This window comes from Coloeus monedula, assembly GCF_965178545.1.
Source record: "Coloeus monedula genome assembly, chromosome: 15".
NCBI classification, from domain to species: domain Eukaryota; kingdom Metazoa; phylum Chordata; class Aves; order Passeriformes; family Corvidae; genus Coloeus; species Coloeus monedula.
In genome coordinates this window covers 1,218,689-1,235,969 of record NC_138795.1, presented here as the reverse complement: position 1 = coordinate 1,235,969, position 17,281 = coordinate 1,218,689, and the positions used below count along the sequence as shown (strand labels likewise).

General features: G+C 44.5%; 1 protein-coding gene across 1 annotated transcript; it reads left to right on the top strand.

Moving 5' to 3' along the window:
* Positions 1–964: 964 nt before the first annotated feature.
* HSPA4 (heat shock protein family A (Hsp70) member 4) lies at positions 965–17,071 on the top strand. The gene is made up of 19 exons (XM_082291205.1): positions 965–1,132; positions 5,237–5,294; positions 6,935–7,075; positions 7,279–7,401; positions 7,856–7,955; positions 8,316–8,449; positions 9,769–10,013; positions 10,388–10,464; positions 10,746–10,897; positions 11,020–11,126; positions 11,475–11,608; positions 12,043–12,224; positions 12,591–12,677; positions 13,181–13,333; positions 13,802–13,927; positions 14,634–14,741; positions 15,039–15,158; positions 15,528–15,689; positions 15,894–17,071. Exons 1-19 carry the CDS (start codon positions 1,026–1,028, stop codon positions 16,089–16,091), a joined length of 2,514 nt encoding a protein of 837 aa, XP_082147331.1. The 5' UTR covers positions 965–1,025; the 3' UTR covers positions 16,092–17,071.
* The last annotated feature ends 210 nt before the right edge of the window (positions 17,072–17,281 follow it).

Genomic DNA, 17,281 nt, shown 5'->3' with positions numbered 1-17,281 from the left:
CTCTGCCCCCTCCTCCACTGCTGCCACCATGGAATGTGCTGGAAGTTCTAGGGATTTTTTTTTTTTTTAATTGTTTAGCTCTTTAGGGATTCCTGATCCCTAAAAAGACTTTTCTCCCACGTGCCCACAAATCACTTGGGGGCCAAACACTGCCCAATGTATCTGTACTCATCCAAACTGCAGTGAGAGGGCCCAGCGAGATATAAAAACATTAAAATATCCTGTAATGATTATAGACCAAGTGTACTGTAAATACTACCGGACATAAAGCAATCATATGCTGAATTTTATTGGGAGCACGGTTGGTACCAAATTATCTTTTAACCACAATCTCAAATTCTCACACCTTGGATTTTCAACCTAGGATCTCAAACCAGGCGTGGATTTTCTGCTGCAATTCAGGAACAATCAGAACATCGAATTCCAGAATGGTTTGGGTTAAAAGGACCTTAAAGATAACCTTATTTCACCCCTGCCATGGGCAGGGACACCTTCCACTATCCCAGGTTGCTCCAAGTCCTGTCCATCCTGGCTTGGACACTTCCAGCAATGTCTGAACCGCAAAAGAAAAATAGTAAAGAGGCATTTAAGTCCTTTTCTGCAAAAATTGTCTTTCCATAAACTGTAATTTTATTATCATTAAATCTCACGGTGTGCTGTTTCCATCCACCCCATCTGTCACCCTCAGGTCGTTACATCATGGGCAGGAAAAAGTTCCACTAGACGGCTTTCCTGTGGCACCGACAAGCCTCGGACTGAGGGCAATAACTCAGCGACCTTTGCAGTGCCGCCAAGTTGAGACTTTATCGCCTTTTTCTCCCGTTCCTCGAAGATTACGCAAGGAAACGACTCCGCCGAAGGGAAAAGGCGGCGAGCGCGGAGCCCCCTCAGAGCCCCCGCCCCCGGCCCCGCCGCCCGGCCCGCGCTCTCGCGAGATCTCGGCCTTCCCAGCGCCGGCGCGGCCGCGGCCCGACGGGATCTTTCGAGAATTGCCGGTGCCGCGCTCCCCCCTCAGCGCCGCCGCCATGTCCGTGGTGGGCATCGACCTGGGCTTCCAGAGCTGCTACGTGGCCGTGGCCCGCGCCGGCGGCATCGAGACCGTCGCCAACGAGTACAGCGACCGCAGCACGCCGTGAGTGAACGCGGGAGCCGCGCTGAGGCGGCGACAAGGCGCCCGCGGGGCCCGGCGTGGCGGGGCCGGGCAGGGAGGGAAGCGGCGGGGCCGGGGGAACGGAGGAATAAAGTGCTTAGAGAGAAGCGGTAAAGCGCGGCAGACACGGAGGGGGCTCCCGGAGACCCGCTCAGCTGCCGTTCGTAGAATCACAGAATCATAGAATGTTAAGGGGTTGGAGGGGACCTTAAAGCTCATCCAGTTCTACACCTCTGCGATGAGTAGGGACACCTTCCAGTAGACCAGATTGCTCCGAACCCCATCCAGCCTGGCTTCGAACACTTCCAGGGATGGGGCGGCCGCAGTTTCTGTGGGCAATATGTGCCAGTGCCTCATCGCCCTCACAGGGAACAATTTCTACCGTATATTTAACCTAAATTTCCCCTCTTTCAGTCTGAAGCCATTCCCCCTTGTGCTGTCAGTCCAGTTCCTGATGCAGAGTCCTTCTCCAGCTTCCCTGTAGCCCCTTCAGACGCTGGAAGATGCTCCGAGGTGACCGCAGAACCTTCTCTTTTCCAGGCTGAACAGCCCCAGCTCTCTCAGCCCTTCGGTGCAGTACGGCCGGTTTGTCCCCCCCGAGGCGGGGCTGTGCTCTTGGGATTAGAAGGACGGGGGCTGTGAGTGTAGGACAAAACATCCCTGTCTGCTGGAAGTGCCAGACCTTAATTCCCTGTGTGTTCACACGGCGAGTTCTGGTAGCATGGCTCTCATTCCCCTGCAGTCCCAGCACAGCAGGACCGGGGAGGGCTCAGCTGGTGCCGGGCTCGGTGTGACCCCCACGGCCTGTCCTGGGATCAGAGTTTGGGAAAGCTGCTCAGCAGCCTGGAGTGCCAGGACAAGGGCAATAGCTTCAAACTGACAGAGAGGAGGTTTGGATTGGATATTGGGAAGGAATTCTTCCCTGTGAGGGTGGGGAGGCCCTGGCACAGGGTGCCCAGAGCAGCTGGGGCTGCCCCTGGATCCCTGGCAGTGCCCAAGGCCAGGCTGGACATTGGGGCTGGAGCAGCCTGGGACAGTGGGAGGTGTCCCTGCCCATGGCAGGGGTGAGACTGGATGGGCTTTAAGGTCTCTCCCAAAGTAAATCATTCCATGATTCCATGATATAACATGATCAGTATATTCTAGCCCTGCTCATATAATGATCCTTCCCAACGCATTCTCAACAGGGGTGTTCATTGCCACTTTTAATAAGGAACTTCCTAAGAAGGAGAGAGAGAACTGGGGTAAAACTCTGTGAATGAATTGCAAAATGAAAGCGGAAAAAGAATTTGCATCGGACCTGGAGGGGAGCTGTGGGGAAAGCTGTCCTAAAAGTGTTCCTGCAGCTTACCTTCTGTTGCAGTATGGCTTTATTTAAGCAGATACTGAAGTAGCTGTCTCCATGAGACAGTTGCATCATCCTCCATGTTTGGGTTTTTTTAGATCCCTTGTATCACTTCAGAAAGCCCAGAGTGACCTTGCTTCTCACTAGACAATACATCACTGTTTGCTTGCCCCTGTCTTTAAGCAATGAATAAATGGAGAAGGAAATTTTGAATTCAGCACATGTGCTCAAGTATCTGGAGATCTTTTAAGTGTTCTCAATAATGGGGGAGTTTAAAGGTTAGATGTGCTGGGAAAACGTTGAATGTAGAGACTATCAGAGCTGTGCTCTAATAGCTGTAGGTATTTGGCCCTCAGGGAGTTGAAGTTCTGCTGATAAATATATCTGTGTATTTGAGATGTGAGCACAAATCTCCCTTGTTGAAGGAGATGAGCTAAATAAAATATCTGACACAGTGCATCTCTTGGGAAATAATTCAGTTATGGGAGCCTGAAGTGGAATTGGAAGAAATGAGCATAATGAAAATGAGAGGGTTTTAACAGGACTTAATCTCCAGGTACTGTTCTGAGGGAATGCAGAAAACCATTCTGCAAGCAGACCCTTTTATTAAAAGAAATTCCGAATGGTGTTTAAGTGACTTAGAATCAGAAGCCTGGTTCAAAAAGTCAGTGCTGAGCAGTTATAGTGGGGAAGCCATGCAAGGTGGTGTGACAGGTTTCCTCAGGCACTGGCTCATGGTCAGGGTTAAACACTGTGTTTCTATGTGTTATTGTAATAATTTGTATTACTAAAATAAACCCCAGCTGAGTGCATTGTATTGAGTTCAGTGGCAGATGACACTCCCACAGAATCTGCTTTCAGCTCTGGTACTTGGATTCTTCTGGAATCCTGTAAAATTTGAACTTGCACATCCCAAAGCTGTGCAAACCATGTTTGTCTTTGGACATGAAAAAGTGGTAGAGAGAGAGAAAGGTGGTGGAAACTGAGAAGGAAAAATGAGATAGTTTCATTATTTCTATAGAAATGAAGGGACTTCAGTTAAATAAAATCATTGTGATTGACCTTCTGGAGCTGGTGCTGAGGACATGAGCTGTCAGGGGGCAGGGGGTCTCAGGAAGTGGCAGTGGGTGGGAGGATGAGGTGGTGCCTCCAGGTATGTGAAGCAGAGATTTTAACTTTCTAAAGTTGTTTCGTTAGACCTCTGATGACCTTCATTGTGATGGTTTCTACTTTAAATGCACTGGTTAGTTATTCAGCTTCCAGAAATTGTGTAAGAGTGTAATTTGTTTTTCATGAGTTTACTGGTTCCTGTGAACTGATCTGGGGAATGAGACTGGATGAAAATTCTTCCTTCTCTCCCTCCTTCTTCCCAGTTTCACTCACCTCTGTGCTGGTTCCCTGCATGACTCCCCAAGGCTCTCATCTAAATTAGTACATTTGTGTTGGTGAGGGGATCTTGGTTTGTGAATTCAACAGTGAAGTAGCAGGATATTTTTATTTTGGCCAAGAGAAAGGTAACAATTCACATCTTAATTCCTTTCAGGAGACAGAGTAAATTAATACCTAGCTCCCTGCTCTGGGCTTGTTAGATTTTTACCCCTGTTCCATTGGTGTGGGCCTGAGATTAGTTTTTTAAACTAATCTCTTGAGTAGTTGTTTCAAACAACTACAGATTTATTTGGAAATGTTAATTCTGTTGCAACACATGCTTAGGGTAGGCCTTGTTGCATTTGTGAAGATATTAATAAATTAGAAGAAGATGTAAACCCAATGCAATTCTATCACCCCAGCCTTCCAGTCTGGTTTTGACAGTTTCTGCTTGGAACACCCAATTCCAAACCTCAGGCTGAGCTGGACTGTTTCCTGTGACAGCCCTATGGCATCACCCTGCTGTAAAGCAGATTCTTAACCTGCTGCATGGAGAGCAGCTTAATTAGACTGTTGGGACGTTGTGTGAGCAGTAAAGATCTGCTTGCCTAATGTCAGGGTTCCCCCCACCAAGTTTACCTCAGTGGTATGAGGAGCTTGGATTAGAGGGCTGGATTTCATTTTGTTAGGGCTCCTACAGTTCGTTAAATATGTAAATCAAAAGGCTGAATTGGCCTAGGAATTTCTCCAAAAAGGAGGATTTCTTTATTCAGAACTGCAGGCTGTCACAGCAGTGGGGAGGGAACATAATTTCTCTTTCTGTGGTCCATGTTATTTCAGTGGGTACAGATGAAACTCTGAAAGACCAATCTTTCTCTGCAGGTATTTTCTTCCTGCCCTTGAAGGGTTTGCCTTAAAACTGGAAAGCTTAGTTAGCATCTACTACAGACATGTAGGAACGATTTCCTTAATATCTGATTCACCTCCTGTTTGTCTGCTAACAGTTGAATGTTTCCTGTGTTATTAGCAACCAACTTATCCTTGAGTGCATCAGATACACGGGCAATTACTGAGATAAGGCTGTCTGCCCCGTCAGTGCTTAGAGGGGAAACTTGAAGGAGCGTGGATGAGGTTGGGGTTAGTGCTGTTCTGCAGGGAGGACTGTTGCTGTTTTAAATGCAATTACAGCGCTTGTTTTTCCCAGAATCCACAGAACGTTCCATGCGTAGATTGCAGTGAGTGACCAACTTCCTTAATGGACCAAATCATATTAATTAGACCAATGATCTTCTGAACAGCAGCAATACTTTTTACCCAAAAGATGTGCAGTGCAGCTCTGCAGTCACTGACTGAACTCACTCTTTTCCTTGCAGAGCCTGTATATCCTTTGGGCCCAAGAATCGCTCGATCGGTGCTGCAGCTAAAAGCCAGGTGAGCGTGGGGTTTGGGTAAAACAACTTCAGAGCAGCAGTGTGGGGCTTATCACTGCAGATAACAGATGTCCCTGAGCTGCTGCCCTGGTGTCTCCATAACTGATGAACAGCTGAGCTTCCCTCAGCTGTTCACCATGGACTGCTGCTTTGTCATCTGGCAGAGAAATCTCAGGGTTGGTCCTTGCACATAATGAATTGTACAAAATAAAGCTGTGCCTCTTAAGAACTTCTGAGGACTGCTGATTTTGTTTTTCAGGTCGCAAACGTAAATTCTAAAGCTAAACAGTGGTGTTTCACCCTGCCTTAGCTTATTCCATTTCCTGTGCTTTATGATGGCTTTTAATTATGTGACTGTTCTATAGAATTCCATTAAGTGCATGATTTTGGCAGAAAGGGGACATATTTGAGTGTAAATAGATAGTGCTTTCTTGACCCTTTGTGGCTGAATTACAACCTAAATATCTCTCTTGGGTGTTCTTGCCCACGGTCTGAATTTCTGTTGCTGTAGGCAGGTAAATGTGATTTAAGGATTGAGAAGAAGTTAAGCTGATTTGTCCTACTCATGGTATTTGGGTCCTGCTGTATCAGATTTAATGTTGCTGTGTAAGTAACCCCTATAAAAGATGATTTATTTTTTTCAAGTCTTCTACAGGAAGTGACTAGTCAAACAGTTGGTTTTTCTTAGCCTAAAAAGCCTAGAATTGTGTGAAGATTCATTGTCTAAAATACAAAAATCCCTGGACACAGCCATGTTACTCAAGAACAGCACAACTGTACTAGAACCAAACACAGCTGTTTTTTCTGGAATTGAGTGTCTGCTTAGCTTAACGAAATCCATTGGTGCAGAGCCCTGTAGAGATGAGTATGTCCTGCACAGACTAAACTTAGACAACGTCCAGCCCAAGTTACTTAGGAAGCAGACACCTGCCTGAGCCCAAATCCCAGGTAATGCTCTGTGGAACAGTGCCTGTCTGCTCTCAGTGCCTGTGGTTTTCAGTGCGTGCCTCGCTCCGGTGTCAGTGACAGAATTCCCTTCACTTGTGCTACGTGAAGCAAGCTGGGATGGGCTTTCACTTCTCTGTGCTGATCTCTGCTGTTAATGAAAGTCAGTCTACCTTTTGTCAGTTAAATCAAGATGACAGTATCATCTTAAGGGGACCTCCTGACTTTTTAAAGCTTCTTGAGCAGGTCCTTGAGCTGTTTTCTGGGAATATCTGTGTGTTGAGTGTCATGTGCATGTGATGAACCTGAGCTGGAATTTACATCCATGTGCTTGTTATGTTTGGGCAATCACTGATTGTAGAAAGGTAGGGGCTAGAAAACAGGTAAGTGGGAAAGAGGTTTTGCTAACCGTTCTAAAGTGTGTCCTACACGTACACTATGAAATTTGAGTGCTGTTGTAATCAATATTTTATAGACTTGGCTCAGTTTTAGCGTACATTTTATTTTCCATCTCAAATTCCTGTAGGTTCCCTGAGCAGCCAGAGGGAAGTTGCCTCCCAGCACCTGCCCAGATACTGTTAAGATACAAATGACAAAAATATTCTGGCAAGAGAAGCATGAGAACAAAACTCTGTCTTCTGTTTGAAATTCAAATGTTCCCCTGCCATGTTGTATTAAAGATTTCTTTTTCTCTAGGTTATTTCAAATGCAAAGAATACAGTACAAAGTTTTAAAAGATTTCATGGTCGTGCATTCTCAGATCCCTTTGTTCAAGCTGAAAAAGCAAGCCTTGCCTATGAACTTGTCCAGCTGCCAACAGGCTCAACTGGCATCAAGGTAAGTGTGGCATGTCTGAGAAAGAGCCAGAGGAGGAAACTGATAAAGTTTCCTTTTATTTCTTTGGTTTGAATCTGCTCGCTGTAGTTTGTGTTCTCTTTTGGATGGAAAGCCTTAATAGGGAAGGGAATAAAAGGCAGATGATGGGGATGGTGCATGAGTTCCACTGCAGTGTAATGAGCGTGCACAATCTTTGTTTGAAGGCCATGTATATGGAAGAAGAAAGAAACTTTACAATTGAGCAGGTGACAGGAATGCTTCTTACCAAATTAAAGGAGACTGCTGAGAATGCGCTTAAGAAGCCTGTGGTTGACTGTGTTGTTTCTGTAAGTATGGAATCCAGCAGAATACACAAAACTTAGTTACTGTCTGAACTGAAATGGCTGCAGCATTAAATGAAATCTGATTAAATTGCCCAGTAAACTTGAATATCCAGATATCTTTCTTTTCTGTTCAAACTCAATCTTACGTCTCTTGAAAACTAGACTTATTTCATTAATGTTCTTAAATTGCTGCTAATTAGCAGCATAAATAATATTTGATACCTATTTCTGATTATGTGCTCCAAAAATGAGTGGGTTGTGATAGGGAATGGAAAAAGTAACTTTGTGTTCATGTAATTTTCTTTTTTTTTTTGCTTTTTCTCTATTGCAACTGAAATGAACACTGCATTTGAAGGAGGCCTCAGCTGTGCTCCTTGAGCTCACTGTCCACACTTGTAACTGTTTACTAAAGGTGGCTCCTATAAATGTTAATATTGGCTCTCTGACCTCCTTGCAGGTTCCTTGTTTCTACACAGATGCAGAAAGGAGATCTGTGATGGATGCTACCCAGATTGCTGGTCTCAACTGTCTGAGACTAATCAATGAAACAACGGCAGGTAATTCCTTCCTGCCCTCACTCAGTGCTACGTCAAAGGGCTTTTATTCTGCCAGTGAGCATTGCTTTCTGGAATTACAGCTGCTTTTGTACACTTGAAATAGATGAGTTGATCAGAAAGTTTCCTAAATTCTGGTCTGTTTTTTCATTGCTTTACAAAGGCATAAAGATACTTCGTGAATATCTGTTTTAATGCAGCTGAGGGAAGGGCTGGTACTGCTTAATGTTCTTCCATGTTTCTTTAGCATTGGGAGTTTTGTTTAATGAGAGATCAGTGTCTGTAGTTTGAGAAGCACAATGAAATGCTTATTTCTTGATAATTATAAACCTGAATGTCTTAACTATACTTTTATTTCTGTAGTTGCCCTTGCATATGGGATCTATAAGCAAGACCTGCCTGCCTTGGAAGAAAAGCCACGGAACGTTGTTTTTGTGGACATGGGGCATTCTGCATATCAAGTTTCTGTTTGTGCATTCAACAAAGGCAAACTGAAAGTAAACAAGCTGTTACACATCCATTTTAATTATCTGTAGAACATTCATCAGCACATCCATGGACTGTGGCAGGCAAGCCTGCCTGGCTTCACAGAGGGGCGTCCACACAGCTCAATTCATGTTCTTAAAATTGCACTTTGTCTGGAGCAAAAAGTAGGGCAGGGAACTAGAGAGCTTTTGAGCAGTGTGTGGAGGAAGCAAACATGCCTTAATCAGCAGACTCTGGCAAAGAATAAAAAATCTGGATTAAATGGTTTATTCAGAAATTATCATATCTGACTGTGTGCTGCTTTCAAAAAAATACTCCAGTTCAGTCATGAGATCTGGTGTTAAACCAAGAATTCCTACAATGGTGTAAGCGCCAGACATTGTTTCTGAACCCTCACTGTGGTGCTCATGTGCAAGAGTAGAAACATTCCTGATTGCTTTAAGCTGCCAGTGGAAGCTCAGCAGATGACAGTGTACTTCTGAGTGTACATTGCCAAAGCATTGCTATTTTCCAGCAAATACTAACACCTTAGTGGCTTTTTTATTATTACAGTTTATTATTACAATCTGGCCTTGGCAGTTAAAATTACTTTCTCATGAGTGGCTGGAGAAACAGATGCAAAATTTAAAGCATTAAGTAATTAAATGCTGAGAAATGTTCTGAAAACATTTGTTTTCTCATAGTTTTGTTTAGTGAAGAAATGCAACCTTTATGTTTCTCTTGGATTTGTTTTTTAACTTGGAAGCCATGGCAGTGTGGAAGGAATGTTTGGGGGTCTAGAGTGGAGGGCTGTTGGACAGTGTAGAGATCAAAGCCCGTGTGAAGGGGTATTGAGGGTAATGTGATACCTCACTGATTTCTGTTCCTAAAAAAATTAATTCATGGTGTGTTTACAGAGCAGAATGAGCTGAGGTGGGTGGGCTACAGGTGTTCTTTGCAGATAACTCCATCAAAAATGAGCACCTGTTTTAAGAGTTAGTATCATTTATTCTCTTCCTGTTTTATTTTTAGCTTGGTGTAAGCACATTCCACCCTTAGGAGGCATCAAATATTAAACTGGGATATGACTCAAACTGACAGTGGCTAAGCAGAATTTGGAAACAGAGGCCTGCTCCCAGCACAAGTGATGGAACAGATTGTGTTGCTAAGTCCTGCCCTATCTCCCTAAATTCCTTTTAAAGCAGTTGTCACCTCATTCCAGGAAGGCCGATTTCTTTGACTTAGGGTTGAACTATATTTGAAACAAAGCAGTGCTTTGATGTTAACTGCTAATTGCTTTCATGGAGTACTGGCACATTGTTCTGTTACTGAAGCGTTCCCTTCCTTTAAGGTTCTTGCTACAGCATTCGATACAACCCTTGGAGGCAGGAAGTTTGATGAGGTGTTGGTGGAATACTTTTGTGAGGAGTTTGGGAAGAAATACAAACTTGACATCAAGTCCAAGATCCGAGCGCTGCTGAGGCTGTACCAGGAGTGTGAGAGGCTGAAGAAGCTGATGAGCGCCAATGCCTCTGACCTGCCCATGAACATAGAGTGCTTCATGAATGATATAGATGTGTCTGGAACCATGAACAGGTAACCTTGGCTCCTCTACATGGGGAAACTTCAGAGTGCCCTTCAGGCAGTTGAAAACTTGGTACTAAGTGTCAGCTTTTGGGGCTGCAGGGGGGTGAGAAATGAAACAACGTGTGCAGGAATGCTGCTGGAAATGAAAATGTTTACAGCCTGGTCAGTGGCCTTGAGTTAGGAATGTGAATGTTGCAAGGGTGCCAGGGTTACTGGAACCAAGTTTTGTCTGGGAGAATATACTAAAGCATAAAGCTAGGACTGGAGGAGAGAAAACCCTGCAGTAAACAGTGAAGGTGGCATTCCTTCAGTTTGGGCATCCTTTTGTGTTTGCAGCGTTGCTTATGGTGTGCTAGAGTTTTGTTTATGGCTTCTCCCAACAGAAGCAAATTTTTAGAGATGTGTGAAGGACTCCTGGCAAGAGTGGAGCCACCCCTTCGCAGCGTGCTGGAGCAAGCCAGTAAGTGGGGGTGTGTGTGGGGCTGTTCTGCATGCAGACAGGAGCCAGCCAGAGTGCAGGCTTCCTTTGCATGTCGGACACGGGGATTCACCACAAAACAATTGCTTGTTTAGTAGTTACAAGATTAAGAAACTTTCTCACACAAGCTGAAATCTGAAATTTTTACTGCTTAGAAACTTAGAGAACAAGCCCAGTGTTGGTCTGTTAAAACTTCTGGTTTATGACGTCAGTGTGTTCATGTGAAAAAGAAACATTTCATCTACTGTCTGACTCCTTTCTAGGGTTAAAGAAGGAGGATATTTATGCAGTAGAGATAGTTGGTGGTACCACAAGAATCCCTGCTGTAAAAGAGAAGATCAGTAAGTTTTTTGGCAAAGAAGTCAGTACGACCCTGAATGCAGATGAGGCTGTGGCACGAGGCTGTGCACTGCAGGTAAAAAGTGCTGCTTGTTTTAGCTGTGAGGATATTAAGCAGCATCAGTAGCTACTTGGTGAATGAAATGCTTGTTCACCTAAAGTCTGAACGTTTGTAATGTGGCTTTTGTGCTCTTGCAGTGTGCAATTTTGTCCCCGGCTTTCAAAGTGAGAGAGTTTTCTATCACAGATTTGATACCATATCCCATCTCTTTGCGATGGAATTCGCCAGCAGAGGAAGGCCTAAGGTAAAAACAGTTCAATCTTCTTGCATGTGACAGCTTAAAATTACTGGTGACAATCAGAGTAAATAACAAACATGAGTAAGTACCCTTAGAACAGGGTATTTCCAGGGTTAAATACCCATTTAGCACTTCAGGTTTGATACTTGTGAAGTTAATGATGGTAGAAAACAAAACCAAGGTGGAGTGGCTGTTTGGCACTTCCTGCATGGCTGTTGGTGTTATTTAACCTGAAAAATCAGGACAGTCTTGTCACTTCTTAAGGAAGCTTTTCCATTAGGAGTATCTAGAAATGTGCTGTTACCTTGCCAGCTCTGTTGTCATACTGAACACAGGCTGTGTTTTCTCTTGCAGTGACTGTGAGGTCTTCCCCAAAAACCATGCTGCTCCCTTTTCCAAGGTCCTCACTTTCTACAGGAAGGAGCCCTTCACTCTGGAGGCCTACTACAGTTCCCCCAAGGAGCTGCCTTACCCAGACCCTGCTATAGGTTAGCACCATTCTGTACCTTTAACTAAGAGTCTTTTCTATGTTTCAAGCTTTTTCTGTCTAATTATATAGTCTGCACATGCAGCCTACTGCAAATGCTCTCAGGATGATATTTCAAATGGATTTTCAGTAAAATAGGTGGAGTAACATGAAGTTTGTGGGCAAAAAGAGCATCCTAATACTGCAGCAGACCTGGTAGGGGCACACTGAGAGTTGTGCAGTCTTTTGCTCTGATAAAAGTAACACCAGGTTTTACATAGAGAATTCTCAATAGCTGTGCCCCTGCATTGCTGAGTAAAAATACTGGATTGTCCAACTTGAGTAGGTTTTAACGTTTCCTGAGCACATTGCAGTGAGCTCTGTCAGCAGCAGTTGGGGTTTGCTTTGCATTCAGTGCTTGGGTTAATCAAGTGTTCGGTTTTTTCCTCTGTTTAGCTCACTTCTTGGTTCAGAAGGTCACTCCTCAAACAGATGGATCCAGTTCCAAAGTGAAAGTCAAAGTCAGAGTAAATATCCATGGCATCTTCAGTGTTTCAAGTGCATCTTTGGTGGAGGTTCATAAATCTGATGAGAACGAGGAGCCAATGGAGACGGATCAGCACGCAAAGGAGGAGGAGGTAACAGACTCACTGGTGCCAGCTGCTCAGCATCCCCATGAAGCACAGCTGGCCAAGGTCTCAGGCTTGTGTAAGGATTTACTAGACATGCCCACAACTAAAATACGAGATTGAGTACTAATTGTGGTATGTTAACACCAGTGACAGAACTCTTGAAACCAGGATTGAGGTATAGATCAAATTCTTAATGATGGAGCTGTGGCTTGCTGGAGCAAAGACTGGGAGCTCATAATTTATTCCTTCAGTTTTCAGTCTGTTTTTTTTTTTTGTCTAAAGAGCATTAGAGGTATTAAGGGATTAGCCTAGGAACTGAAGCAGTGATCTGCATTTGTTTAATGTGTGAAATTGGATCTCTCTGAATTTCAGAAGATGCAAGTAGACGAGGAGCAACAAAAGGCTGAAGAGCAACAGCAAACCCAGCCTGAAAATAAGGCAGAGTCTGAAGAAATGGAGGTAACAGGAGCATTTGAGACTTTATTTTCATGAGATTCCTGAGAATATGAGGAGTGTGAGCACATCTGCTGCCTTTGTCATAGTTCTGGAAGCCGAACTTTTATTTCAGTGCACTGGTGGTCTATTGTGATTAGAGCTTTAGAAAGGACACAAATGGCACTGATAACTGCAGACCTGTCAGGTGACCTGGTACTGATAAAATGGGGGAACTCTCCTATTCAGGGAAGAAATAATCATCTAGTTTTCAATACCTTGAATACTAGAACAGTATTCTGCCATGAGCACCCTCCCCTATGAATGTAGACAGAGTGCCCAGAAAAGGTCAGTGCCTGCATTAATTATCTCAGGCTTCAGCAGCTGAGGTGCCAGAATGGCAGGGAGCGCTTGGTTCTCTTGTTGAGGCACTAATTCAGCTCTTCTGGTGTAAACCTTGACCGCTCCCCTTGAGCTGAGTGGTGATGGTGTTTTTACTGTGAATATATTTATGTATTTCCTTAATGCAGACTTGTCAGGCTGACTCAAAGGATAAGAAAGTGGATCAGCCACCTCAGGCCAAGAAGGCCAAAGTGAAGACGACCACAGTGGACCTTCCCATCGAGAACCAGCTGGTGTGGCAGATAGGGAAGGACATGCTCAACTTGTTCATTGAGAATGAGGTAAACTCTTCCTTGCCCAAGCTAAAAATGTCACTTGTTGGTCTCCAGAAATGTTGTTCGTTACACATGGTTAAGGATGGTCAAGGAAAGATGAAAAGGAATCAAACAAGCAGTTAGAAGTCAGAGGTGGACAAGAGTGCCCCGTGGAGGCAGAATACATTCATTGCTGCTGATCGGTGGAGCTGTAACTCTCCAAGGGCTGTTCTGCAGGAAACCTCCAGAATCACCTGCAGGCACGAGGTGCAGGTGACCTTCAGGGTGGAGGTTCCTCAGCTGGAGAAGGATTGTCCTGTGCTGTATTGGACATCACACCAAAACTGAAATGAGTTTTCAGTCATGTGCTGTGCTAGAACCGTTCTGTAAATCACAGTTTTGCAAAATCTTGATCTGGTTTGCAAACAAGGTGTCCTGGAAATAAATGGTAAATTATGAGCTTTTTAGCCAACTAATTTGACACCTTGTTGACAGGGTAAGATGATAATGCAGGATAAGCTGGAGAAGGAGAGGAATGATGCCAAGAATGCAGTGGAGGAATACGTGTATGAAATGAGAGACAAGCTCTGTGGTGTTTACGAGAAGTTCGTCAGTGAGGATGTGAGTATTGCTGCTTGATTGTCCTGGTACAATCAACAGTTGGATTCAGTAACTCTTGACCTGTATCTCATACTATGTTTACATAAATTACATATTCAGACTTCAAATTTGAAGAAATAATTGTAACCTTTCTGGCTCTGATGATAATCTACTAAAAGTAGGCACTTGTATCTGAACTGGTTGTCTAAAAATCTCCTGGCATTATTATTAATCAGCTTTCCCTGTTGTACTGAAGGAGCTGGGTGTGTAATGAATTTAGCTCTGATTCAGGGATGAATCTCTCAGCTCCTGACTGCATCCTCCTTGCTTTTAATGGAGCTTTGCCAGCCAGGTGTCTGCAGAGCCCAAACTGGGACATGCCAGGTGGCATTTATGGCACCTTTGCTAAACAAAAGTTTCCCTCTGTTCTCAGGCTTGCTCATGTAGTGACAATGAAAACGTGCAGGGGACAAAAAAGCCTTTTATGTGACAGTATTGATCTGAACTGTGGCTGTCACAGAGGTTCTTCCTTGGGCCTGCAATCTGCCACAAAGCTGTATAGAAGAATATTTTATTTCTTATTTTTTACTAAAATAGGATCAAGAGTTCCAGACAGAGTTCTTCATGTTCTAAAAATACAGCCCTTGCAGAAAGGTCCCGGTACCATTTAATACCATCTGTCACCTAATCAGTGATGTCACCTGCCTGTTTTGTGTGATTGCTGCAGGATCGGAATAGCTTCACGCTGAAGCTGGAAGATACAGAAATTTGGCTTTATGAAGATGGTGAAGACCAGCCCAAACAAATATACATTGATAAATTGACAGAACTGAAGGTCAGTGGTTCTTACATTCCCATGGGAATTTACTGAAGCTGGGGAACTTGGTTCCAGTGAGGAGCTGTCTGGGGTCTGAGAATCTGCTGATTCTGAGGTAACAAACTGCCTGCTTTGGATTGTGTGTGAGGAGCAGATCTCCAACAGACCTGTAACAACTTGGCTGAGGGAGGCTCAGGCTTTGCTGCAAGCAGAGGGAGTTCCGAGGAGTTTGGGAAGGTTGATGTGTCCTGTCAGACCTTGAGGATCCCTCAGTGATGCTCCATGAGTTTTGATATCTATTGTGCTTTGTTTCAGACTCTGGGTCAGCCTATTCAGGCAAGATTCCAAGAATCAGAGGAAAGACCAAAAGCATTTGAGGACTTGGGAAAGCAAATCCAGCAGTACATGAAAGCTGTTCATGCATTCAAAGCAAAGGTATTTCCATACTTAATTTCTGGAAAACGTAAGGAAACGGTACAAGTATTTTCTGAATTTTAGGTAACCTGCTTCAGACAAAAATCTGGTGCAACCTCCCAGTAACAGATTTTTAGAAGTGGATTTTAGGCCTTGCACACCTCAGTCTCTTTTTGATCAGGTGTTTATTTCCTCATGGAGGCAAAATGCCAACAGCAGGAGAACTTCAGGTCCCTGGTTACTGAGCTGTGGGTGATCAGCTTGGTTGATCTGTTAACCACAACAGCTCTTGGCTAAATGGCCTTTAGTATTTTGAAGCTAAATTTTGAGGAAATCAGGATGCAGTTTCTGCTCAACCACTGACACAGCTGCTCCTGTTTGATGTTGCAGGATGAACTGTATGAGCACCTCGATGAAGCAGATGTGGCAAAGGTGGAGAAGAGCGCCAATGAAGCCATGGAGTGGATGAACAACAACCTCAACCTTCAGAACAAGAGGAGTCTTACTTTGGACCCAGTTATAAAAGCAAAAGACATACAAGCTAAAGCTAAAGTAAGTTTTTCTGCATAACTCACTGTATTTCCATGAATTTTTGTGTTTATTGCTCTATCAGAAAATTCTGAGGTGAGAAATCTCAAAAGTACCAGGGAACATCAGCCCTCAACTGGAGCATTCCCAGCAGTGGTTTCAAAGGTTAAAGTTCAACTGTGGAAGATAAGACCATTTCTAAGGATGTGCTATTTCTGTGTGTTCTAGGAATTGGCAAGTATTTGTAATCCCATAGTGAACAAACCCAAACCCAAGGTGGAGCTGCCGAAGGAGGAGCAGAAGCCGACGGAACCCAACGGACCATTGGACGGGCAGGGAGACGCCGGGAGCGGGACCCAGCCTCCCGAGCAGGGCTCTGCCCCCACAGCCACCGACAAGAAGCTTCCAGAAATGGACATTGACTGAATTTCAGCACTTGTTTATATTATTGCAAACTACAATAAAGCTTTAAGTTGTTGACTTTGTACGTTCTGAATACAAACTGAAGCAAGTGAATCCCACAGCGCTCTTGGTAACTCTTGGAGAGGTTTGGGCAGAGCAGCAGGTCAGAACACGGAGGTGGCGAAGGACTCGCTCAGCTCAGCAGTGTTTGCCTTTATTGATTGTATTTAGAAGTTTTGGTAGTCTCTAGACCACTAGGAACAGCCATAAGCTGCTTCTCCATTGTTAATGTCCAGGCTGAGTCAATCCTCCCTTGAAGGAGAGAGACAGCAACATCTGAAGTCTGATGTGCACCCTGCTCTTCCCTTTCCCTGCGGATTGCAGCACTGGCACTGCAGGGAGGGCAGGGGAGAGCCAAGGCAGAGTCTTCCATTGCCCTTGGTTTAATGTTAATGCCTGCTCTGGACTCACTCTGATTTGCACTGGAACAGTTGATGGTTACAGGAGGTTTGCAGAGCAGGGGGTGGTTCATCAGCACCTTTATTCCTTAGCCCAGACTGTAGATCAGACTCCGAATGTGCTCCTGGACAGGGGAGTGCGTTTCTCACAAACTCCCCAGCTTTAGGCCCTGTAAACTCCTTGTCTCTAGTTAAATTAGCTGCTTGTAGAAAGGGTGAATACTTGTATTTCAGCTGCCTATGCTGATAGTTGATTCTGACTTGTTCCTAACTTTTTCTGGCAGGGGTATGCTTGCTTCCACGAGGCCTTCATTTGGAATGCTTGGTTTTTTGTTTTGGTTTCTTTTTTTCCAGGAAAACCAAGAACTGACGGAGATGTTGGTTTGTTTTGTTGTTTTTTTTTTTTCTATGAGCTTTATACAATGATTTGCTTCTAGTACTGATTGTCATTAAACTTGCAAAAATTAATTTGTATGTGTTAAAATCCAAAGCTGAAAAACACCCATTCAGATATTGCAAGAAATAAATGCACTGGATTCTACTGGATCACCTGCTGCAGCTGTTGATTCCAATGCAGAGGGAGCGGTGGAGGGAAGGGCTGTGTCCCCGGTTCTTGGGCTGTGCGGGGAGCTCCGCCGGGCTGCTCCGGGGCTTTGCGGCTTCCGTGCCCACGGGGTGTGGGGTGGGTGTGAGTTCAAGCTCCCCTGTAGTGAATCACAACCATGGAATGCCCTGAGTTAGAAGCGCATCCCACAG

Excerpts from the sequence above, each read along its gene's own strand:
- HSPA4 (XM_082291205.1), top strand. The coding sequence starts at position 1,026 with ATGTCCGTGGTGGGCATCGACCTGGGCTTCCAGAGCTGCTACGTGGCC. Across the intron at positions 11,127-11,474 it reads CCAGCAGAGGAAGGCCTAAG|TGACTGTGAGGTCTTCCCCA; the intron begins GTAAAAACAGTT and ends TTTCTCTTGCAG. Across the intron at positions 14,742-15,038 it reads ATAAATTGACAGAACTGAAG|ACTCTGGGTCAGCCTATTCA; the intron begins GTCAGTGGTTCT and ends GCTTTGTTTCAG.